The sequence below is a fragment of the Podarcis vaucheri genome (assembly GCF_965113315.1).
Source record: "Podarcis vaucheri genome assembly, chromosome: 7".
Classification (NCBI taxonomy): domain Eukaryota; kingdom Metazoa; phylum Chordata; class Lepidosauria; order Squamata; family Lacertidae; genus Podarcis; species Podarcis vaucheri.
Genome location: NC_138765.1, coordinates 71788122 through 71813491, shown reverse-complemented (window position 1 = coordinate 71813491; position 25370 = coordinate 71788122). Strand labels below are relative to the sequence as shown.

At 47.9% G+C, this 25370-nt stretch overlaps 2 protein-coding genes across 4 annotated transcripts; one reads left to right on the top strand and one right to left on the bottom strand.

Annotated features, from left to right (window-relative positions):
- Positions 1 to 993: 993 nt before the first annotated feature.
- LOC309536156 (coiled-coil domain-containing protein 27-like) lies at positions 994 to 19167 on the bottom strand. The gene is made up of 13 exons (XM_082230085.1): positions 19149 to 19167; positions 18712 to 18812; positions 17704 to 17925; positions 17406 to 17532; positions 16032 to 16163; positions 15447 to 15592; positions 14257 to 14406; positions 12943 to 13173; positions 7628 to 7823; positions 6897 to 7027; positions 5122 to 5199; positions 3898 to 4110; positions 994 to 2524 (listed from the first exon to the last, which is right to left on the bottom strand). The coding sequence occupies exons 3-13, from the start codon at positions 17875 to 17877 to the stop codon at positions 2171 to 2173; spliced, it is 1932 nt and encodes a 643-aa protein (XP_082086211.1). The 5' UTR covers positions 17878 to 17925; positions 18712 to 18812; positions 19149 to 19167; the 3' UTR covers positions 994 to 2170.
- Positions 19168 to 19479: 312 nt separating this feature from the next.
- Positions 19480 to 25321, top strand: LOC309536431 (small ribosomal subunit protein bS16m-like). 3 transcript variants are annotated; one of them, XM_082230672.1, is made up of 4 exons: positions 19480 to 19623; positions 20567 to 20591; positions 21480 to 21740; positions 22817 to 25321. In XM_082230672.1, exons 1-4 carry the CDS (start codon positions 19495 to 19497, stop codon positions 22939 to 22941), a joined length of 540 nt encoding a protein of 179 aa, XP_082086798.1. In that variant the 5' UTR covers positions 19480 to 19494; the 3' UTR covers positions 22942 to 25321. The 3 variants fall into 3 exon arrangements, with proteins under 3 accessions (XP_082086798.1, XP_082086799.1, XP_082086800.1); XM_082230673.1 differs by having other exon boundaries at positions 19621 to 19732; XM_082230674.1 differs by lacking the exon at positions 19480 to 19623 and adding an exon at positions 19652 to 19670.
- The last annotated feature ends 49 nt before the right edge of the window (positions 25322 to 25370 follow it).

Below are 25370 nucleotides of genomic sequence, written 5' to 3'. Positions count from 1 at the left end.
CACCGGCTTCCACGAAGGTGGTCAGCGCCATCTTGCCTTTCCTGTTCTGATGCAGCCAACTCCCGGCTCCAGCTTCACAAGCTTCCTGGAGCGCTAGCCAAGCAGCCTCTGGCTTCCTGGCACCCAGAACAATAGGCTTCAGATCAGCAGCCACGTTCTCAGCCAAAAACGCAAGCACACGCTTCTCAGCTTCACGTTGGTCTGCAACCGCCCCAGCTGCCTTAGACATCGGCTGGACCATTTCCCAGAGCCTGGCTCCGACTAAGGACAACTCTGCTAAATAGCTCCACTCCAGCCACGTTTGGCTGGTCAACTTCGCACATGGCAGCTTAAGCTCAAAACCATGTTCCTGGGACTGAGCCATCTCCTCCCCCGGGGTAAGCGTACTCACGACTGGCAGCAGCTTCCTCCGGCTCCTGGCAGATCGGCTCCTCCTTCCCAGCGAGCTCCTTCCAGCATCAGAAAGCTCTAGCTGGCCCCAGCGTCTTCTCAGCTGGCTTGCTGGCTTCCCCCACACGTGGGACGTTCCTGCAACAGCTTCAAAGCGTTGGCAAACTGCCCATAACCTATGCTCGGCCAAGAGCGCCAAGAGGGCCAAACATGGAGTCCAGCACTCTTCCGTTGCGCAGCTCGCAAACTGTCCGTGCCGATCCAAACGTCCTTTCTCCGCCTTGGTGCCTTGGTTAGCAGAGCGATCACAGCGGTTAGAAGCAATTGCTGTGCGTGGGTAATAATTCAGAACAAACACAAGGCGTTCCTTATCTTCTTAGCCTTTAATCATGTAGTATAACAGCATAAATCAGCCCGGCGAAAGCTCGCACATTCTTCCTCTCGCATAGTATACGAGACACAGACAGACTGAAACACTCAGAGTAAACCACTTCCGTAAGTGTCTGTGACCACGCCTCAGGAAAGAGACGTCACTCAGAACTCTTTAACCCTGTGAGTTCTGAAACCCTTAACAACTTTGGCGTGACTTTTCCCGTCTTCTGGGATAGGTTTGGCCACCTCTCGAGATACCATTGCCAACCTTGGGATGAAGGTTTCTAAGATGAGGCATTCATTGATGTTTGAACTCCAGGCGCCATTTGGAATTACCATAGCGTACTGAAACATTTTGGGTGTGACTTCACCCATTTTTTGGCATGAGTTCATACCGCCTCCTGAGATATTGCCACCAAACTTTGCATGAGGGTTCCCAAGTGGGGTGGCAGTGGTTTTTGTTGATGTTTGGATCTGGGCACCAATTAAGAATCTGGAAGGCTGAAATGTGTGTTTCTTGTCATGGAATAGAGCAAATGTGCATTTATTTGTGCCTTACTGAACACAGATAATGACCCGGCCTCCTATTGATATTTATTCCATCAATGTCAAGGGTGGGACCCAACGTTAATCCTACTCAATAGCAGACTCACTGAAATTAATGGATATGACTAACAGATCCATTCGTTTCAGTGGGTCTGCTCCGATTAGGATTTAACTGGATACAACCCTATAAATATATCTCATCTGAACAGTTACTCCTGAGCAATTTTTACACTTGCGTCAGATTGATGCACAGTTAAAACTTACAGAATTTCTTGCCACAAGGTTATGCCATGAATGCAGACTGCTATATATTTTGGAAAGTTGCTTGTCTGTTCATTTAGCCACCTCTTAAGGTACTGTCACAAATTTGGCATGATGGTTCCTGAGATCAAGGAGCAAGTTTTCTTCCATGTCTGGATACAACCAGACACCTTTGGAATCACAATGGAGGACTGAACCCTGCACTGATTTCAACCACTGATTTAAAAACTGCACTGATTTTTGTGTGTGTGTGTGTCTTAGAATTCCTGCACAACACGAAGTACGAGGCCCCTAGCAATAAAATTAAAATAAATAACGTGGTTTTGGAAGTAGTTGCTACTGCTGAGTCTTCAAGCTGTATTGTGACGATATGACATGACTGCTTCGGTGGTAATGCAAATTATTAGCAACTTACACCACTAGTAGGAGCAGGTTTCTTGCAGAATAAGAGGAAGCGGCAAGTAGGTCAGAGAGAAAAACTAAACATTACGTGCAATCATTTAATGGGAGTCAGGAAAAGGAATTATAAAAGATGACCAAGAATGGATCAAGCCCCAGTTAGGAAAGAATGTGAAGAGGAGAGACTTTAGCTTCCAAATCTCTATCTGCTGGAACTCTTTTTCTTAGAGGTAGTGATTGGAGGGAGCGGTTCGGCGGCGCCCAGAGCTGGGACTTTCACCCCTTTCTGTTTCAGCAACTGGTAAAAGTCTAGACGGTCTGTTATTATTTTCTGGAAGACAGATCCACAGAGGAGCTTTCTGTTAGAAATGGAGGCAGCTATTCCATTCCCCCATCCCGCTTCTGCATTGCAGCCACAGTGACAATCTGACTTCCACATGGTTACTTTTACCTGTAAGGACTCTAAAACTTCATCGTCTGTGATTTCGGCCTGGGGAGACTTGGTGCCAGGGGTGCTGTAAGATGCCTGGATGATTCTGCTCCGAAACCTTTCAAACTTTCAGTGAAAAAAAGGGCAGGGGAATGAAGTGGACAGTGCCTTAGTTCAAAAATTAGAGAATGTCATTCCTTAGAATCAAAGCTAATGCAGTGAGGCAGAGGTCTCTCCCAGGCAACCAGTCTATATTTGTCCTGATACACGTGCACAAAGATTCCGAGTAGGACCATTGCTTATTCTGATTTCTTTGGGAGAAGGTTGAATGACATTGCACCAAGCAGTCCTTATCGCTCACTTTCCAGTGGATATCCCTGTCACTTTCCTTACAGCAAAAGGTCTGGTTTTTCCCCGGAAGTGGGTTTATTGCACAAGAACACCAAATCCACCTGAGTTGCACAATCTGGATTTCCCAGCACGTGACTGAATCGCACCCCTGAAACAGGGACATTCTGGAAGCGGCCAGGATTCTTGGTTACTCATTTGCAAGAGCCATGTTTCATGCCATTTTCAAATTTTTGATTTGTCTCCATCTTTCAAAGAGCACTAGAAACTTCAATTCAGATTTTTATCCATTTAAAATAGCACGGCTTACCCCAAGGAACTCTGGGAAGCGGAAGAGGGGCAAATGGGGTACAGCCCCACAATAAGCAGCTCACCCCCACCTGCCTGCCTTCTTGCTTACATCCAGCCCTGTGGATGGCCCTGGCTGTCCAATTCCTTCTCCTTAGCCCTAGCGTTGCCCTTGTGTTGCAGAAAGGAGGATGCAGTCAAAACTAGATCTGCCTCTGCTTGTCACTGGCAGTGGCTGCAGCTGTCACTGGCTCTGGTGCCACGTACTGCCTCCCCACCAGCTCCAATGGGCAACAACCACCAGACTCTGGGAGCTGCCATTTTGCAGACCGACAGAATTCAGTTCTGTTCCTGAGGTACTAGTGAAAGTACTTTGGGCCTGTGTGTAGACATAAACGTACATTCATAACATTACATGCACATATGCATGTAAGCATGCAAGCATGCATTAAACAGAGAAGGTCTTGGGTTCAATCCCTGGCAGGTTGCACTGGGCACAAAACTCCTGGAGAGCCTCTGCCAGTAGACATAGACCAGGGTTTCCCAAACTTGGGTCTCCAGCTGTTTTTGGACTACAGCTCCCATCATCCCTAGCTAGAAGGACCAGTGGTCAGAGATGATGGGAACTGTAGTCCCAAAACAGCTGGAGACCCAAGTTTGGGAAGCCCTGGTGTAGACAATACTCAGCTAGATGGACCAACAGCCTTTGTTTTAACTGAGTTTAGTAGCGTATTTTTGCACTGCTGTGGTGAAGGGTTGATAAGAAATGCAAATGGTAATAACGGTAATAACAAGGACATAATAGCAATAACAGGGGTGGTAGTAGGGGTTGAAGAAGCCCTGCGATCTGTGGAGAAAATTACCCTGGCACTGATGCTCTCCAGAGTGACTCTGGTTTGCTGCTCTGCCCGCTGCAAGATCTCCAGCTGTCTCTGCAGGTCGTTTTGCTGGCTCAGCTGGTTCCCAACATGCTGCTGATTCAGTAACAGCTCGGCCTGGAGCCGGTTGACATTGCTCTGCAAGTCATCAATCATCTGGCTCTTGTCAGTTAGTTTGGATTCCAGATCAGCGAGGTCCTGCGTGGCAGGAGAGGAGAAAGATAGAACTGGTAACTAAGAGTAAGGATGGAGGTTTTGATTTGGTCTGCTTTCTAATGGGAAACTACGTAATTTGCAGTTCCCAGACTAATAAACAAACCGAAACGCAGCTATCCTTTGAAAATCCACACTGTGCCGAATTTTTCTCCAGCCAAACACTGTGCGCAACAATAATTGAAATGTGAGAGGAGAGTGCAAAATGGCTGCTGTGGGGGCACGGCATATCAGAAGATGGCTGCTGTCGTGGGACAGCTTGGGCCAATCATTATCTCTCAGTCTAACCTACCTCAAAGGTAGGAAAAAAGTGGAGAGAGGGAGACACGTATACAGCACCTTGGGCTCCTTGGAGGACAAGTGGGATAGAAATGTAGTAATTAATAAAGCAAAAAACAAAACAGAATAATGGCTTGAATGTCAGAGAGGCTGAGGCTGTAGAAACAGGAATGGCGCATGAAAAGCTCAGTCTCTTTTGCAGGTGCCTTAGGAATTACAGGCAAGCACACTGGTGCCCATGGGCACCACATTGGAGACCCACAATAAGAACTTAGGAACCTGCTTTGTGGATTCAGTTTGCATTTAGTGGCAAAGCCACCTGATTTGCACTTTCTGCAACAAGAAATGAACTGAAGCACAGTCCAGCCACTGAAATTCACACTTCCCCAAATTTTCCAGTGCAGTTCCCCAGACAGGTAAGGTGGGGGGGGGAATGCATACGCTAGGGTGCAGCGCACCTGCAAATGCATATATATGGGGAAATATAATTTTAAAATGCCTCAAATTAGAGGAAAATGCATGCAACAATGGGCATATTAGGAGAAATTCAAACGGAAATGCTGAGGAAGTTCATGAGGACTCCCCGCCACCCCCGACACACACAAAAAATGCAAACTGATGTGGAAATGTGGAGAAGCGAAGTTTAAGACCGGAAAAAATGAGAGAAACCAAAACTGAGATATTCGCCCTCCCTACTGGCAGGGAGCAGCAACTCACCTGCCTGAGATTGTAATTCTCTCTCTCGATGGAGCCCATCATTTTGTCGTGCTTCCTCTCCTCTCTCAAGTTGCTAAACTAAAATAAAAAGGCAAGCATGATAAAGGGCTCCATTTAGTATGTTTGTTTAGTACAACTCCATTTAGTATGTTCACGGCCCGGCGGAAATCCCAGCTGGAAGGTACAGCCCGTAAGAATACAGGAAGCTTCCTTAGACTCAGCCAGAGCACAGCTGCATCTAACTCAGTATTGCCTTGATTACTTAAACTGCAGAATTCGCTCCCACAGGAGGTAGCGATGGCTGCCAACCAATTATTTAGGGTTAGACCAATTCATGGAGAAGGCTGTCCATGGATCCTAGCCACAATGGCCATGCTCTGCCTCCGTAGTTGGGAGGCAGTAATGCTACTGGAACACCAGTTGCTGGGAACCACAGGAGGGAAGGAGTGCTCTTGTGATTTTGGCCCTGTGAGAACAGGATGCTGGACAAAATGGACCACCGGCCTGAGGCAAGAGCAGGGCCCTTGGTACGTCCTTATGTCTACTCCCATCTGCCAGCAGCTCTGCAGGATCTCGTGCTGGGGACCTTTCCAGCACTGCCTGGAGATGCTGGGGATTGAACCCAGGAGAATTCTGCTTGCAAAGCGGATGCTCTACCACTAAGCCATGGCAACTTCCTCCAAGTGCCACGTGAACCTCCAGCCAGCCACAGACCTGCCATCTCACCATAAGGCCATGAAGATCTTAGGAGCAAACCTGCTAGAAACATGTAGAGGGGCCAATCCATTCTCTCAGCCCTCTCAGGGACCTAGGAAGTTATCTTATGCTGAGTCAGACTACTGGTCCAACTAGCTCAGGATTGGCTGCATGAATGCCAGTGGCTGTCCAGGGTTTCAGAGAGGAGGCTGTTCCAAATCCTTATCTGGAGATAGTGGGGATTGAACTGGATACCTTCTCTTTCTCCAGTTAATTTTTATCTATTTTTACAAATCCATAATGAATTAAACAACTTTAATACAGTGGTACCTCGGGTTACAGATGCTTCAGGTTACAGACTCTGCTAAATCAGAAATAGTACCTCGGGTTAAGAACTTTGCTTCAGGATAAGAACAGAAATTGCGCAGCAGCAGTGGGAGGCCCCATTAGCTAAAGTGGTACCTCAGGTTAAGAACAGTTTCAGGTTAAGAACTGACCTCCAGAACGAATTAAGTTCATAACCCAAGGTATCACTGTACAACTTTTTTAAAATAAATAAATAATGGCTTCCCAGATGTGCCAATAATTAACCCTTATTGCTGCTTATATTTCATAATTATCTCTAATTCACAATTTCCCCTTTTGTACTTGTCCATTCATTTGTCAATTCCTGCTTGTACACTAGTTAACATTTCCAGTGTTATGAAGTGAGGATTGCTCATCCGTTTATCAATCCACATTAACCCATTAATTATTATTTCTGAAACAAAACCTTCATTTCCCTCCATCTGTGTATATAAAAAACTTAATCATTCCCACTCCGTAGTTGTTTTCCATTCAATTCTTAATTTGTAACAAATTCACATCAAATTAATTTGAATTCCCTACATCTTTAAAAGTGTCCTGGAGTGGAGACCTTCCTTACAGAAAGCAGGTGCTCAACCACTGAGAAACGACCCCCTCCTCACCATCTCATGCATTCAGCTATTTAAGAGCACGCCTTAAAAAATTAAAAGAATTCTCAGCCTTCCCCGCAATCCAAACCCAGCAGAACTGTGTAAACCCCCCAATCAACATACTTTATTAGACATGGCTTCCAGCTGAGCTCCCCGCTCCCTCAGCTCCTTCTGCAATGATTCTCGCTCTGCGTGAGCTTTCCTGAGCTGGGATGCCTCAAAGGATAGCTGCCTTTGCAAGGAAGATAACGCGCCTAGGGAATCAAAAGAAAAGCCCGTGAATGTGATCGAGGCCACCCAGTATGGATCGCCAGAAACTCTCCACTAGCATGAACCCTCTGAATTAACAAGAGAGGGACCTGCAAACCAATGCTGCTGTTTTGTTTTTGCCTTCTTGCAGGCATGCTCTCGTCCAATGGACAACCAATCCCAATCCCAGGAAACTCCATTCCATTCCCTGTGCCCTGGTTTTCTTTGCTTTTTCCAATGGGCTACCATGCCCAATCCCAGGAAACTCCATTCCATTCCCCATTCCCTGGTTTCCTTTTCTTTTTCCAACCAACACTCAGCAATCCATGGTTGCTGGGCACGCTCAGCTCTCATTGGGCTCTTGAGGAGGTCACCCGCTTAGGATTCCAAAATGATTGTTTTGCATTTCAACTAACCTCAGAGTTCCACTGAGCATGCTCACAACTCCCTCTTGTTTCTCAGTGGCCTCACCTTAGTTCCATTTCAATCAGTGCCTACAATGTGAGGTTGCCTCCAGAAGGGGTGACTCTTGGTTCCCCAAGGAAAATATTAGCCAACGCATTTCCATATATATATATATAACCATCTCAGCTTTCCAAAGTTACCCTTGGCCATGTCATAATCGAATTTCACTTTCTGCAGCTCGTCGTACAGCTCGCCGTTCATCCTCTGGAACTCGAGAAGCTTGCTAAAAAGGAGCTCCTCTTCCGATTCTTCCGTATTCACTTCTTTGTAAGACCCGCTTTCCACGCGCATCTTTTCCTCGCCCTCCAAGCGTACCTTTTCCTGTATTTCAGAGTACTGTGCAGAGAGAGCGCAAAGAAAGACTGGGATGCCATAGTAAGGGCATGGGAGAAAGCCAATTTCGTTCGCGTTTTAACAGGAAACTACACAATCCGTACTTCTCAAAGCAACACGTGAGCTGGAACACAATTAGCCTTTGAAATCTGCACTTCTCCAAATTTTGTACTGCAGCTCTCCAAGTAAGAAAAGCATGCAAAATATGCACACCCTAAGGAGAAGATTTGTATAGAAATGCATACCTTACTGAAAACAGCATTCAAAAATGCTTTATAGTAGGGGAAACTGCATTCCCCCCCCCCAAAAAAAGGGTATATTAGGAGAAATCCACACTAAAATACTGGTGAATTCTCATGAGAATTTAGGGGTTGTTGGGTTTTTTTTCCCCTTCAAAAGTGCAAATTGCTGTAGAAATGTGCAGAATCAAATTTACAACTGGAAAATGAGGAAACTGGCCTCTGCTAGGTTCCTCTACTCAAACATTTCCCCTTCTTCCTCCATTTTCCCTGCCTGGATTAGACCTTTTACTCACCAACGAGGCAGAACTTTAGGGCACAGGTCCTGGGACCCCACAGAGTGAGCAGATGGGCCCCCGTTAAATGCAGCAGCAGGTCGGACCACATTTGGAAGTAAGGAAAGTGATGAGGATGACTTAGGCACATAAAACCTTTCTTAAACCAAGCCAGAACGTGTAGTTACGCTCCAAAGAATTAGAGAGCTGGAGCTCTTCTTGGAAGCAACAGAGCACACCGTCTCCACCAAGGAGGAGACAGGGGACTCCCCTGAGAAGGAGTCTAGTTCACCAACACAGGAGCCAGATATATGGAGAAACGTGACTCAAAGAAGTAGGAGGCCCAGGGTTCACTCTGATTGCTTAGAAATACACAATCGCTTTGAGGTCCTCTCCCCTAGCATGGAAGATGAAGAGCAGACTCAATTTGAGGATCTCTCCCTCATTACAGTCGATCAGGTATATGAAGACGAGCAGCAAAGTCAGTCCTCAGGGAATGTGCAGGCGACCTTGGAACGGACAGCTCACGGAAGAACCCCGACCAAACCCAAGAGGAGGCGTGTAGTGGTGATAGGGGATTCCCTACTGAGGGGAACAGAAGCAGTGATCTGTGGGCCTGACAAGATGTCTCGGGAAGTGTGCTGTCTCCCCGGGGCTAAGATCCAAGATGTAACTGAACGACTGCAAGGAATCATAAAACCCACTGACAAATACCCCTTCCTCTTGGTTCATGTGGGAACCAATGACACTGCAAGCAATAGCCTCCAGAAGATCAAAAGAGACTACGAGGCTCTCGGCAGGAAATTGAAGCAACTAAATGCACAAATTGTCATCTCATCTGTCCTCCCAGTTGAACGACGTGGCCCAGGGAGAGAGGGGAAAATAGTGGAAGTGAATAGCTGGCTTCGCAAATGGTGTAAACAGGAACGGTTTGGATTCTTAGATCACGGACTGCAGTTTCTTGAAGATGGACTTCTGGCAAGTGATGGGCTGCACCTCACAACGGTTGGGAGAAATGTTTTTGCCAAAAATCTCAGAAACCTCATCAGGAGGGCTTTAAACTGACTAATGTGGGGGAGGGAGACAGTGCTCCTGAAGGTAGGAGTCTATCAATTAATGAAGATGATCATCCAAATGTCATAGACCAAATGGAGCAAACAGCACGCGGACCTAGTGGTGGGAGGAAAAAATCCTTAAATAAGAGACACGGGGGAATGATTAATGGACTTCAATGTCTGTACACTAATGCGCAAAGCATGGGAAATAAACAAGATGAGCTTGAGCTCTTGGTACAGCAAACTAAATATGACATAATAGGCATCACTGAAACCTGGTGGGATAAGTCCCACGATTGGAATGTAATAATGGGGGGATACAATCTATTTCAGAGAAACAGACCAGACAAGAAAGGAGGAGGAGTGGCGTTATATGTCAGGGATGTGTATACCTGTGAAGAGATCCACGATTTAGATCCTCAAAGCCAAAGTGAGAGCATTTGGGTCAAAATTAAGGGAGAGAAGAATAACAGAGACCTCATTGTGGGAGTTTACTATAGATCCCCAAGCCAAACGGAGGACATAGATGATGCCTTCCTGGAACAGATGGCCAAGCATGCAAAAGGAAGGGAGATAGTAGTAATGGGGGACTTCAATTACCCGGATATTTGTTGGACGTCAAACTCAGCCAAGAGCATAAGGTCAAACAGATTCCTCACTGGCCTTGCAGACAACTTCATTGTCCAGAAAGTGGGAGAAGCAACAAGAGGAACAGCCATTTTAGATCTGGTCCTAACCAATGTTGATGACCTGGTTAGTGGGGTAGAAGTGGAAGGATCATTAGGCGCGAGTGATCATGCTCTTCTGAAGTTTACTATACAGCGGAAAGGAGCAGCCAAGCATACTAGGACTCAATTTCTTGACTTTAAGAAAGCCGACTTCATAAAACTTAGGGAAGTGCTGGGTGAGATCCCATGGACAACAATACTAAAAGGAAAGGGAGTTCATGATGGCTGGGAGTTTGTTAAGAGGGAGATACTACAAGCACAACGTCAGGCAATACCAATGAGACGGAAACATGGAAGGTGCCTAAAGAAGCCAGGGTGGCTATCTAAAGAACTTTTAACTGAATTAAGATTAAAAAAGGATGTGTACAAAAAATGGAAAAGGGGGGAAACCACCAAAGAGGAATTCAAACAAATAGCCAGCACGTGTAGACACAAAGTCAGAAAAGCTAAAGCACAGAATGAACTCAGGCTTGCTAGAGAGGTTAAAAGCAACAAAAAAGGCTTTTATGGGTATGTTCGTAGCAAAAGGAAGAACAAAGAAACAATGGGGTCACTCAGAGGAGAAGATGGTGAAATGCAAACAGGGGACACAGAAAGGGCTGAACTACTCAATGCCTTCTTTGCCTCAGTCTTCTCCGATAAAGAAAACAATGCCCGACCTGAAGAATTTGGAGCAAATGATTCAGCAAAGGAAACACAGCCCAGAATAACTAAGGAGATAGTACAAGAATATTTGGCTAGTTTAGATGTATTCAAGTCTCCAGGGCCAGATGAACTGCATCCAAGAGTATTAAAAGAACTGGCAGATGTGATCTCAGAACCACTGGCAGTCATCTTTGAGAATTCCTGGAGAACAGGCGAAGTCCCGGCACACTGGAGGAGGGCAAATGTTGTCCCTATTTTCAAAAAGGGGAAAAGAGAGGACCCAAATAATTACCGCCCAGTCAGTCTGACATCAATAGCAGGGAAGATTCTGGAGCAGATCATTAAGCAAACAGTCTGTGAGCACCTAGAAAGGAATGCTGTGATCACCAATAGTCAGCATGGATTTCTGAAAAATAAGTCATGTCAGACTAACCTGATCTCGTTTTTTGACAGAATTACAAGCCTGGTAGATGAAGGGAACGCAGTGGATGTAGCCTACCTTGATTTCAGCAAGGCATTTGACAAGGTGCCCCATGATATTCTTGTAAAGAAGCTGGTAAAATGCGGTCTTGACTATGCTACCACTCAGTGGATTTGTAACTGGCTGACTGACCGAACCCAAAGGGTGCTCATCAATGGTTCCTCTTCATCCTGGAGAAGAGTGACTAGTGGGGTGCCACAGGGTTCTGTCTTGGGCCCGGTCTTATTCAACATCTTTATCAACGACTTGGATGATGGACTCAAGGGCATCCTGATCAAATTTGCAGATGACACCAAACTGGGAGGGGTGGCTAACACCCCAGAGGACAGGATCACACTTCAAAACGACCTTGACAGATTAGAGAACTGGGCAAAAATAAACAAGATGAATTTTAACAGGGAGAAATGTAAAGTATTGCACTTGGGCAAAAAAAATGAGAGGCACAAATACAAGATGGGTGACACCTGGCTTGAGAGCAGTACATGTGAAAAGGATCTAGGAGTCTTGGTTGACCACAAACTTGACATGAGCCAACAGTGTGACGAGGCAGCTAAAAAAGCCAATGCAATTCTGGGCTGCATCAATAGGAGTATAGCATCTAGATCAAGGGAAGTAATAGTGCCACTGTATTCTGCTCTGGTCAGACCACACCTGGAGTACTGTGTCCAGTTCTGGGCACCACAATTTAAGAAGGACACTGACAAACTGGAACGTGTCCAGAGGAGGGCAACCAAAATGGTCAAAGGCCTGGAAACGATGCCTTATGAGGAACGGCTAAGGGAGCTGGGCATGTTTAGCCTGGAGAAGAGGAGGTTAAGGGGTGATATGATAGCCATGTTCAAATATATAAAAGGATGTCACATAGAGGAGGGAGAAAGGTTGTTTTCTGCTGCTCCAGAGAAGCGGACACGGAGCAATGGATCCAAACTACAAGAAAGAAGATTCCACCTAAACATTAGGAAGAACTTCCTGACAGTAAGAGCTGTTCGACAGTGGAATTTGCTGCCAAGAAGTGTGGTGGAGTCTCCTACTTTGGAGGTCTTTAAGCAGAGGCTTGACAACCATATGTCAGGAGTGCTCTGATGGTGTTTCCTGCTTGGCAGGGGGTTGGACTCGATGGCCCTTGTGGTCTCTTCCAACTCTATGATTCTATGATTCTATGATTCTATGATTCTATGATTCAGAAGCTTGCTCCACTTTGTTCAGCATTGTCTACATGGACTGGCAGCACCTCAAGAGGGTGACCTGGAGACACTGGGGATTGAACCTTCTAAAGGAGTAGGGTCCTTAAGACCAGAGTCTAAAGCCACCTAACTTCACCACTGCTGATTCTGGCCCTGATAAGGAGGGTGCCAGCCAGGTCAGTTTGGACACTAGAGAATGAGGTCTTGCTGTGGCCTGGGGGAAAGGCAGGATAGCAAGGGAAAGGGACTCCCAAGGGCCAGGTAGGCAATCGTGGGGGCCACAACTGAACCACAGGTCAAAGGGTGCCCATCTCTAGCTTGGGGAGGGGGCAGGGTTCTGCCCAGCCCCATAGACATTCTGTACTTCTGCAAATCTTTGTGTGTTCCCCATACCTGCAGAAACTTCCCCTCTTTTGTGTGGACGGTGCTGTTTCGGCTCTATGGACACCAGAGCTTGGGAAACGAATTTGCTACAAGTGTAGAAAAATTTCTCCCCGACTGGCCTTTGGGCTCACCTCTTTCTCCAGCTGCTCCAGTTCATTCTGATCCTTCAGCAGCGTCTTGCTAAGGAGAGCCATCTTGGAGTCCACCTGTTTATCTGTCTGGGCCACCTCCAATTTCAACCGCTCCAATTCCTGCCGAAATTCTTCCGGGATGCTCTTCTGCTTCATAAGGACCAGCAGAGAGACACCTCGCCTGCGCAGGTTTGGGTCACTCACTTGCACTGTAGGTTTTTCTTCCGGTTCCTTTTAAGGAGAGGGATAAAAGATTCAGAAGGCGATGAAGCTGGAAACTGAGGGCGCAGCCCTCCAGTAACTTGGGGAAATGCTGCTAGAACTTGCAAGGTTATCTCAGAACTGTTGTAGGAAATACTGGGCACAGAGGATGCAAAGCATAGGAAGCATAGGGACTCTGCCTGCCATTGACTCTGGCTGTGCCTGCCACTGGCTTTGGCGCCACCTACTGTTGGCCTCCAGGCCTACCAATCCCTATAGGCACCAGCCACCACTGAGGGCGAATCCACCAAGCATATCTCCAAGCATTTGCCATTAGCACAGAGGCTGTGCATTCACTTGCCCTGCTCTCCCTTTAGTTGGATTGCAAAGTAAGAGCCCCTGGCACATATAGAGGCTTACAGAATTACACACAGACAGCCAATGTAGTGTCGTGTGGTTCGGGATCCTTCTTTTCATAGAACTGCAGAGTTGCAAGGGACCTCGTGAGTCATCTAGTCCAACCCTCCGCAATGCAGGAATCAGAGAATCATAGAATTGTAGGGTTGGAAGGGACCATGGGGATTATCCAGTCCAACACCCTGCAATGAGGTAGCTGCCAGTGGTCCCCCATGGCTCTCTCTAGGAGCCTCTCTGTGTTCAGTGCCTTGGATCCCATTTTTGTGGCGCTCCCTTCCAGTTGAGGTCAGGCAGGCCTGTTGAATGTCCAGTGCTTCCTGAATTTTTTCTTTTCCAAAGATTATCTCAGCAGGTTGTTCCAGTGAATGCTGATTTCATAGTTTTAACTCACATTTAGTCTTACTGTATAGTGGTTAAGCGACATGCAAATTGTTGAAATGAAAATTTAAAAAACAGTGGTTCATGTGCCAAACTAGGACCCGGGAGACCCGGGTTCAGATCCCCACTTGGGTGTGAAGCCTGCTAGTTAACCTTGAGCTAGCCTCAGCCTCTCAGCTTAACCTACCACGCAGGGCTGTTGTGAGAGTAAAATGTGGAGCAGGGGAGAACCACGTATGCGCCAATCTCACCTCCTTAGAGGAAAAGCAGGACAGAAAGGCAGTAAATGAATAAACAGATAAGAAGGACTGGGCCAACCTTCTGGGCGGGTCTCTCCACTGGGGCGATCTCACCCCCCTGCTGGGCCTGGTCCAGCTGCATCTGCATCACTTCCAGCTCCTCCCGGAGGACTGAGATCACGGCATCCTTCCGGACGAGTTCCGCTTCCATCTTTTGCAAAGTTGTATCCTGGGGGGGCGACGGGTGAGATATGGGAACAGCCAGGCTGAGACCTCAAAGACACTTCCTACAGTTGCATGACATGGGTGCCCCACCAGGGCAATAAACACTTTGTCCATTTACATGGCAAGGGTGGGGAACCTCAGGTTACAGGCCAAATGCAGCCGCCCAGGCTGCTCTTCCTGGCCCTTGCAGCACTCCTCGGCCATTCCCCCTTACTGGCCCTAGTCTCTGCCCTCCTTGAGAGTTTCTGCCTGGCTGGAAGGTGCTCCAGAGCTCGGCTCATGCCTCTTACTTGCCTTGGCAGAGTATGGAGAAATGGATGCTTCTGTATAGAAGCCCTGCTGGAATGTAGGCTGCTGTGCAAAGGGAAAGAGCTGCCCCCGCTGCCCTGCCTACTCTTCACCTCCGGCTGTGCCCCCTGCTGGCATGCGGGCCCCGCAGAAGGCTCTCCACAAGGGAATGTGGCCTCGAGCTGAAAACAGGGGCCCTGGACTGTTATATGGGGTAGGGAGGGAAGACAGCCATGTTCAGATACAAGGAAGACTACTGATGTAGCCCAATAATTTTTACTCTGACAGGCAGACAATCTCCAGGAGCCAGAGATCTTTCCATCAGCTGTATGTTCCCAAGCCCCAATTCATCATGCCGACTTGGGTCTATAAAGGCCCGTGTAGTTCAGGACCCCTATATCTTTCAGAGTGCTTCTCCTGGTGTTGAACCTACTCAGATCCACTGACCTGCACCAGAAGGCCCACTTTCGCGTGCCTCCCTGGAAGGACACGTAGTGGAAATTGTAGAACTGTATATGCTTTGATAAATAGCCTACACATGGTATAAAAAACTGTAACTACAGAAGGATAGCTCTATTACTCTGGCTGTATTAATGTTTGTCTGATGGAGAGCAGGCTATACTGAGTCCCCCCATGCTCAGCATCCAGGGTACCAGGATGGGCCTGGCCAGTGCCAGTGCTTTCCAGTAAGCCTTGCACGGCCCAGTTCCCTGCTCCCTTTCCTCTGCCAAGCTGCTTTGACAGTTACATCCTTACCTTTTCCTGCAGCAGACTGACGTACCATGGGATTCTGTTTCCTTTGCGGGTTTGGCTTTTCAGGTAGACGTCGCCTGTCAAGCCCTCGGTGAAACTTTTCCACTTAGGCAACCCAGACATGCTCTGAGTAGATGAGGCTGGACAATCTGTGCGCGCAATGGCAACGGAGTGGAGGAGAGAAAGGCACCGTCAAGGTAGTGCTATGGATCATCTCCGGCGCTAGTCCTGAATCTGCTGGGATGCGACTGAAACCCACACGGGTCTAGCAATCGTCTGGAAGCACCCAGGGTGCCATGGGCAATAGTGGAGCCCTTTAACGATACATTTAATACATTGCCATTATAAAAAGAAGGCTGTCCTGGGATGTACCGCATCGGAAGGCTAGAAATTGTCCAGCTCAGTTGCCTGAAAAGAGGCGAGTTATAGCAGCTGAAACGAAAGCACTGCAGTTTTGTTTAAACATAGCAAAAGCTGCCTGCCCCACACCCCTTTCTGCATAGTCCTGAGATGTAAACTCCGGTTTGCAGCAGGAAGGGGAGGGGAGGGATCTGTGTGGGAACCAGCAAGTCAGACAAAGGCACTCACATCTGAGGCAGCTCTTTGACTCAAAGATACCTGGTCTCTGAAGTATCAAGTTCCATTCTTCCAAGGAGAGCTGGGAGGACAGACCTATGGTGCTGATGTTGCAAGGCAGGTGGCCTTTGGTTATCTCATTCTCTGCAAGGAGAAGGGGGAGGGGGAGGAGGAGGAGGAAGGAGACGGTTACATGGGTCTTTCACACACACAGTGCATGGAAATCGCCAATAATGGAGGCACCACTTTTTCAGTTTAGACAGCATGCAGCATGCAGCAAAACAAAACCTTCAGCTCTCAGCAGGTTGTTGGATGATCACAGCTCCCCTCTTCCCTGACCACTGGCCATGATAGTTGAGGCTGGTGGGAACTGAAGTCCAGCAACATCCTGGAGGACCACTGGTTCTCATGCCCACCCGAAGAGACATTTTGGACGTGAGAAGATTATGGAAGAGGGGCAGGTTAGGGTTACAACAGCACTTAGCAAGCTCAGGAGTCGGTTATCTGGAATGTACGTCAACATCCTGACAGTTCAAGTAAGATTTTCTTGAGTTCAGTTAGAATGCCTTCTTGATTGATGATGGATGGAAAGGTGCTCATTAAAGTACTTTGATGACTGCTTGCTCCTAGCTACTGCACACATCTCACCTGCTTGAGTGCAGCCCCCAGAGCAGGGTGGGGAACCTTTTTCATCCCAAGGGCCACATTTCCTTTTCAGCAACCTTCTGTGGGGCCACATGCTAGTGGTGGGTGAGGCCAGAGGCAAAACTGGGTGGAGCAATAAATGTAAACTTTTGCGGTAGACTAGTCTCTATAGGCACCCCCCCCACCTCTCTCTATCCTTCCTGTGTGTTGACGAGGGTGGAGTGTAGGACTAGGGCAGAGTTTCCCAAACTTGGGCCTCCAACTGTTTTTGGACTACAATTCCCATCATCCTTGAACCACTGGTCCTGCTAGCTAGGGAAAGGAAAGGAGATGTTAACAGAATACAATGATGCATCTCAGCCAGACAAAAGCACACATGCAGGTACACAGCAGGGGTGTGGGCTGTGAACAGGATGTAGCCTGGAGAGAGTCCCAAAGGCCCAAAAGAGAGGCTTGAAGGGCCATCTTTGGTGCTGGGCTGAGGTTCCCCATCTCTGCACCACAGAAAAACACAGCCCATTGCTCCACCTAACTCAGGGATGGGGAACCTGCTGCCTTCCGTATGTTGTTGGACTCCCAGCTCCGACCACTACTTACCATTGGCCATGCTGGCTGGGGGCTGATGGGAGTTGCAGCCCAGCAGTGCCTGGATGGAGAACCATAGGTTGGGGAAAGCTGTCTTCCAGCCCACTACACCACCCTGGTCTCCCACAGAGACTGCCTCTTCCTCTTGAGCCTTACCAAGGTCAGATGTTGAAGTAGCTTTGTGGCTGTACCTGGGGCACCCAGGGCGCATGAGGAAGGATTTCCACAGTTCCTCCTCGGGCATGTAGGGAGACCTTGTAGGGCTCGCCAGCTGTTCCTTAGCCTGGGGAAGGAGAGGAATTGAGGGTGCAAAGGAGACGAAAAAGGAGGCACCACATCGGCAACCTCTGCTGTTCACGGCATCATGCACTGAGCAGGCAGGGCTGGACTAAATGATGTCCAGGGCCCTTTCAAATTCCTGCTAGGATTCTGCTCGTATCAAGGCTTTGCCTACCTGCTTCTCATAGTACTCCCTCACTGCTTGGCCTGCTTTGCTGGAGATGGTTTTGCCGCTGGATGGAGGAGTCCACACCGGATTGTTCTGCTGCGACTGCTGCCGCTGCTTCCCTTTGCTCATTTCCTGCAGCACTGTGAAGCTCTTCCTCATCAAGGTGTCGCGTTCCTCCATGAGGGCAGCGGCTGAGGTGCTCCCGTTGCAACAAAGGGGTAAAGAGCCCTGCAAAGTTTAAAAGCCCGTTATGAGAAAAAGAGACCTTCTTATTGTCAGATGGGGTATATAGGACTGAACAAAGACTGTGAGCCTATGCACACTGTGTCTGTGGATAGACACCCTCCACACACACACACACGCCTACTGAATATGAGTGGGACATACTTATGACTGAGGCGAGCTTGGCTGCTGGATCAGGCCAATGGCTAATCCAACCTGGACCACGCGCTTGTCATCTGAGGCCCTTCTCTACATCCCCCATCCCAGAGAAGTTTGGAGGGTGACAAGAGCCGGGCCTTTTCTGTGGTGGCTCCCCGATTGTGGAACACTCTCCCCAGAGCCATCATTACATGTCTTTAGGCACCAGACAAAAACATTATTCTTTACCCAGGCCTTTAGCCACTAAATGACCTCTAGCCTGTGGACAGTGTGTTGGAGAGGACTGTGATGATGACTATTGCCTAATTAGGCTGTCTGTACGTATGCTTTTTATGTTTTTTATCATGGGTGTTCTGTAATGTGTTTTTAATGTTGGACATAGCCCTGGGATCTTTTGATAGCTGGCGATATAAAAATTGAATTCATAATAATAAAAGTCCAAAGTCCTGTCTTTGGAGTGGCCAACCAGAAGCCCCTGGGAAGCCTGTCAGCAGGACCTGAGTGAAGATATACTCTCTCCCAGCAAAAGGTATTCAAGAGGTCTACTGCCTTCGACAGCAGAGCACAGCTGTCTAGTAGCCACAGGTAACCTTATCCTCCACAAATAACATCACTACCACTCTTAAAGCTTACCTTTGAGTAAATGCAGTTAGGAACGTGGCATAAAGCAATCTATTTCAGGGCCGCAAGGTTTAGTGGCTAGATGAACCAATCAAATGTTTTTGTCGATCCGTCTGGAAAGACAAATTATAAAATGGTGGGGCTGAGTCAACAAGGAGAGACCCACATTTCTTTCCTTTTCCAGCTGTTTTCGATGTGCTAGTATGTTCTAACAACTGGAAAAGAAGTGGGGGGGGGGAGAGAAGATTACAGACAGCCTGTCCTAACATGCGACAGCACACAATTTTAAGTGTGGGTGGTTAAATTTAAGTTCAGCGTATATACCAAACTATCTCTATACTTTTTTTTTAAGCACCTATATCAAGGTTTGATGATGTGCATATTTATTTAAATTCATCAATTAATCCATTAAAAAGAAGTCAATTTAATATGTTTGGGGTGCTTTAAACCTCGCAGTGGGTTGGACCCTGGGAAAACCTTCCAACGACGATTCTATGAAGGCTACCAGCGCACGCATGCGCATCGGAAGCCGGCAAGCGCAACGAAGGCGGGGCCAAAAGGCAGAGGCGGGGCCTGTTCTCTTATTCTCTCTCCGGCCGTTGTGCTGAAGCTTCTCTTGGCCTTTCGCTCCGTTCTGCTCCTCCTCCTCCTTCCTCCTCACCTGCCAAGGGGACACGGGCCGCGGGAGCCGGAGCCCGGCCAAGGAGCGCGCTGGCTGGTTCCCTGCCTGCGCGGCCTAATGCGGTTGCTTAGCAACGCGGAAGCGGAACTACAGCTCCCGTCGCCCTCTGGCGCATGCGCTTCGGCGTCGTGTCTTTTTTTTTAATACACCGAGTTCTGATTGGTCGCCTCTCCCACGCTCGTTCCGCCGCATGCGCGCGGCCGACTTGGGCTCCTCACGTGATTTCCGACCTCCAGGACCTTGTAAGTAGCGTCTCTACGGTTGTCGCTTGGAGGGGAATTGTGGTCGTGTGAGCGCGCCGAGTTGCCTTGCGCGGGTTTGGGGAATAGCAGCTAAGGGCTCAGGCAGCAGGTACAGCTCGCCACGCGGGGGAGAAGCCGGCTGCTTCAATCAGCCCCTTTTCTCGGAACCATGTGGACTAGCTCCTTACTTTATTTTGAGGGGAAGGAGCGTAGCTCAGTGGTTGAGCAACTGCTTTGCATCTGGAAGGTCCCAAGGTAGGGAGTGTACGCTATGTGAGACCTTGCAGAGCCGCTGCGGATAGATAACTGCTAAATTCAGGGGCGCCGCCTGTCCTGTATAATACAGGATTGTCCCATATTTCAGTATAAGATGCTCTCTCTCTCTGTGTGTGTCTCTCTTGCTCTGCCAAGTTAGGCATCCTCTCCAAATGCATGTGTTCGAAAGGGTGTGAGAAAGGTCATGTATTTAAGCTGTGGGTAGCCAAGCACAGACAGATTTACAACTTCGTGGGTGTGGGTGTGTGACAAATTTCAGAGGCGCCAATAGATTGTAATAGATTGCTTTGAATTCACTTCAGCACCAGCTGGAAAAAAAATAATACCCCCCCCCAACTGCTCTGCCCGATCCTGTCCTATATTTTGCCAGAACAAAGGTGGCAGTCGTAAATGGACTGGTGGTCTGACTGTATAAAAAGAGCTGTCTACCTTTCTGGGTTAGGGATAATTGAGGAATAGACAACAAGGATTCTGTGCTCTCATTCCCTGGGCTTAACTTCTATTCCACATCCCCCTCTCTCGTTTATTTCAGAATTGCTGAAATTTAGGTAGCCTGGTTCCTCAGTTCATAACTGTAAGCTGATGGCGCTTTTTTCTTTGTTTTAATATGAGACTGCTACTGAGTGTTGGGATCTGATTTGTTACCTCTGTTTCCCCTTCTCTACAGGAACCAGACATCATGGTTCAGCTGGGTAAGTGAGATTACCGTACTTTTCACCCTATATGGCGCACTGGCCCATAGGACACACTTATTTTTTTGGGGGGTGGGGGGAAATAAAGGGGGGAATTATTCCTCCCCCCTGAGCTTGCCGGGCTGGGGGCGGGGGAAGCCCCAGCTTCCCCCGACCCCAGCCCCCAGAACGGGTTCCGGGAGCGACGGCGAGGTTGCATTCAATGGTACCATTGTTTAAGGGACGTGGGTAGCGCTGTGGTCTAAATCGCTGAGCCTCTTGGGCTTGCCTATGAGAAGGTTGGCGGTTCGAATCCCTGTGACAGGGTGAGCTCCCGTTGCTCGGTCCCAGCTCCTGCCAACCTAGCAGTTCGAAAGCACGCCAAAAAGTGCAAGTAGATAAATAGGTACCGCTCCGGCAGGAAGGTAAACGGCGTTTCGGAGTGCTGCTCTGCTTTGTGGTCCGTTGCGCCACATGACCCGGAAAAACTGTCTGCGACAAACGCCGGCTCCCTCAGCCTGTAAAGCGAGATGAGCACTGTAACCCCAGAGTCATCTGCGACTGGACTTGGCTGTCAGGGGTCCTTTAACTTTACCTTTTTTTTTACCATTGTTTAAAGACTGAAACGACTTAAAAATTAACTGTAACTAAACAGATATTTGGTACTTCTAGGCGGGGTGGGGTGGGGTGTAAAAACAAAAATCAGCATTTATGAGTGATATATATTGCAGATGAAGAAAAGCACTATGGAGTTGGTGGTCATCACTGTCTCCATTGGGAGCGAGTTCTACAGCTTAACTGTGCTCTGTGTAAAGAAGTATTTCCTTCAGCTTGTTTAACCACTGGAGGGAAATCTTCAATAAATGCAGGGCTTCTGTTGACATTGCCTTTGCACGGTCTCCCTTCCAGGGCACTGCCTCCTGAAAAAGTACTACAACGCGCATACCGTCATCCGCTTTGCTATGGGTGGCTGCGCCAACAGGCCTTACTTTCGGATCGTGGCTGCACAGAACAAGCGAGCCCGGGACGGGAAGCACCTGGAGCAGATTGGGTGCTACGACCCGCTTCCCAACGACCACAATGAGAGGATCGTTGGTGTGAACTTCGAGCGGCTGAAATACTGGATTGCCAATGGCGCCCATCTCACCAAGCCCGTCGAGAAACTTCTGGGTAATGCCACCTGGTTTCCTTCTTTTTTGGGGGGGGGATTTTCCTCCTGTTTTGTTGTCGCTTTCTGTGTTCCCTTACTTAGATTGACATTTTGCTTGTTGAACAAAGCATTTATACAAAAATTAAATGTGTTTTATATTTTGAATGGTTTCCCCACCATGCCAAACTCCTGCATTATTTTAACCTATCCTTGTGGTGGGGTTTTGCTGAATAAAATTCTGATTATTGTACAGTTATCCATTGAACTTAGGCAGCTCCTGATAATGATGATTCATAAAATCATACGAGGGTATAAGGGGCCCCAGGGCTCCTCCAATTCAATTACCTTCAATGCAGGAATTTTTTTTCTTAATCCTCCCGTTTATTTTTAAGCTGAAAATTTGTCTGGGGGAAAAAGTGGAACAGAAAGCACAGCGTGCTTCCTGATGTCACGGGCAACCAGGCAATCAGTTCTTTCACAGCTTTGCGTTTAAGCCTAGCGTTGGGGAAGCTGTATCTTTTTGGACTCCCAACTCCCATTATCCCTAACCATTGGCCATTGGGTCAGATGAGAGTTGTAGTCTTAACAGCAGCATGCACCCCTGACATATGACTGCAAAATAGTTGGTACATTTTCTGAAGGCGATGAACTCCAGATTTTGTGTGTCCTGCCTCTCCCCACCGTGCTATGCTTTAGACAGTTGACCTCGAGACATAATGCAGGGAAGGAGAGCTTCAGAACCAGGGATCAAATGTGGCCCTCCAGCCCTCTGTATCTGGCCCTCAGAATTCTGCCTAAGCCACATCCCCTCACTGCTCCTGCTTCACACTCTCAGGTGTCTGGCTTGAACTCTGATAATGTGTCTTTGCTTAGCTTCCTGGATGGAGGATAGGGAAAGCAGCCTATTGTGCAAAGGTAATAACTGCACAAATTGCTCCAGCCGCTTTTGCCTCTGGCCTCACGCACCATTCATACATGCCCCCTGGAAAGTTGACCGGAAGCGAATGTGACCCATCAGGCTGAGAGAGGTTCCCCCACCCTTGCTGTGAAGAGTATAGACAGCAACAGCAAAGTGCCTTTTCTTTCCTCCGCCCAGGGCTTTCTGGATTCCTCCCCCTGCATCCGATGACCATCACAAACGCCGAAAGAGTGAGGAAAGCACAAGCCCAGCAGGCTGAGAGGGCTGCTCAGGAAGAAGCCAGCCCAGCTCGGAATGAATGAAGAGCAAAGTGTGGGGCTCTCGCTACCAGCTCCTCGAAGGCAGTGCCAGGATGAAGGACCGCCTGTTGTGCAGGAGAAGCGAGCAGACACAGGCTCCGTCTCTGTTTGCAACATGATAGAGCCGCAGCCTTCTTCAGGTTTGGTGACGTGTGGCCCGCCAGATGCTCCTGGACCCTCCTCAACCCCTGCCGGAATGACCAGTGGGCAGGGATGGTGGGAGCTGGAGCCCACTTCCACCTGGAGGGCTGCAGCTTCCCCACCCCATGGCCTAGCTCACAGCCTGACTCGACAGAAGCGTTGTAACACCTGCTAAGAGAGGTACTTCCAGGAACGTGGGATGGGAGCCTTTGCAGGACTGCAACTCCCATGATACCTGTCCACTGCCTTTGCTGCCAGTTGGGCATTTATCATCATCCAACCATCCGCAGGTTTCCTGCTCCCATCTTTAAAAAATCAGTTCTTTCTCCATCTCTTGGCCAGATTTAACGCTCCTCTGGTGTCTGCAGAGTCACTGCCTTGTGAGATACTTTATTGAGGGAAAGGCTTTCCTCCTGGACCACTTTGGCAGAGGAATGTTAATGGACTGATGGGAGGGAAGGGAAGTTTTCCATCTACGCACCTGCCTGCTGATCTGCCTCCTCCCACTAAAAAGGTGCAAAATCCAGCTTTCTGGTAAATAAATAAATAAAAAGTTTCTAGGTCTTGGTATGTTGTATATATGAAAGTCCGAGGAGGCCTAAGAAGAGGTGTGTCTGGCAAAACAACAAAATCATTTGCAGGGGTTAGTGGATAAGATTTGAGGGCCCTGACCACCTCTTGGCCATGACAAGCAGACTAAACAGTACTAAAGAATCATAGAATTATAGACTTGGAAGGGACCCTGAGGATCATCTAGTTCTGCAGTGTAGGAATAAGCTGATGTCCCATACGGGGCTCAAACCTGCAACCTTGGCACTATCAGCACCATGATCTAAGTAGTCTTGCTTTGTGGGTTTCCTCCTCAGTGGTAGAGCACATGCTCTTTTTCTTTTTGCATTCGGCAGATCCCAAAGGCAGATCAGTCTGCAAAACGGCTTTTATTATTTATTTTGTGAAATTTATACATAGCTTGAATGTTTATTTTTTTTAAGACCTCAAAGCGGTTTGCAAAAAGATAGAACAAAATCAATAAAAATTCACAGCTTCACTTTAAAACATACAAAGCTTAAAATAGTAAAACAGTTTAAAGTTACTTCAACTTTCTAAGCGTCTGGGTAGGCTGGTCTAAACAAGAATGTTTTTGTCAGACACTGAATAAAGTAAAGGCTCAATCTCAGAAGGCAGGAGTCCCAAAGTGTAGGTGCTGCCATAATGAGCAACCGAATTCTTACAAGTGGAGAGTCAGACCATTGGGCCCATTCTCTACACAAGTATTTCCCAAACTTGGGTCTCCAGCTGTTGTTGGGCTGCAACTCCCATCATCCCTAGCTAGCAGGACCAGTGGGCAGGGATGATGGGAGTTGTAGTCCGACTACACCTGGGGACCCAAGGTTGAGAAACACTGCACACTGACTGGCAGCACCTCTGCAGGGTTCTCTCCCAGCCCTACTGGGAGATGCCAGGAATTCATAGCATCACAGAACTGTATAATTATACCTTCTGCGTGCAAAGCAGATGTTCTGCTAGCAGCTGGCAAAGGAGGGGTAGAACACTCCGTTAGAACGTAAGAACTTTGCTGATGCAAATCGAAAGGGCCCATCTAGTCCAGGGTCCAGTTCAGTCTCCCCCTCCCCAAGAGGGCAGCTAGATGCCGACAAGGAGGGGATGAATGAAACTGTTATCCCACAATATTGCTTCCAAGCAACTAAGTATTCAGACACATACTGCCTCCATTACTGGACCTCTGGGTATAGGGCAATATATAAATGAATACTTAATAACAGTATATAGCCAATGTGGCTACTAGCCACTGATTGCTTTATCGTTTGTAAATTTGTCTGAAAGGGAGGGGCTAAATTTGTCTGAAGGGAAGTTCAGTGGTAGAGAATCTGCTTTGCATACAGAATATTACCATCAGTGCTTTGTTACTCACCTAAAGTGTCTCAAGGTGATGTACATGAATGGCCATTCAAAACCAGAAAATGCATTTAAAACAAAACTCAAACTATACTTAAGACTGATACATGTGGCAAAGACCCATTCATCCTGCTGGGAAAACCAGCCAGAACAAAAATGTCTTCATTTGTTTCAGAAAACGCAGGTGTTGGGCACCTGATGTAACTCAATGTGCGCTATTCCAGATAATGGGTGGCTGTTGTGATGGAATAACAGTTCCATTGGGGCATTAAATTCAGGTAGGTAGCTGTGTTGATCTGACGCAGTATATATATATATATATATATATGCAGGTTTTGGTGTCTTCGGGTGTCTTCCCGTGTAAGAGTCGGGGT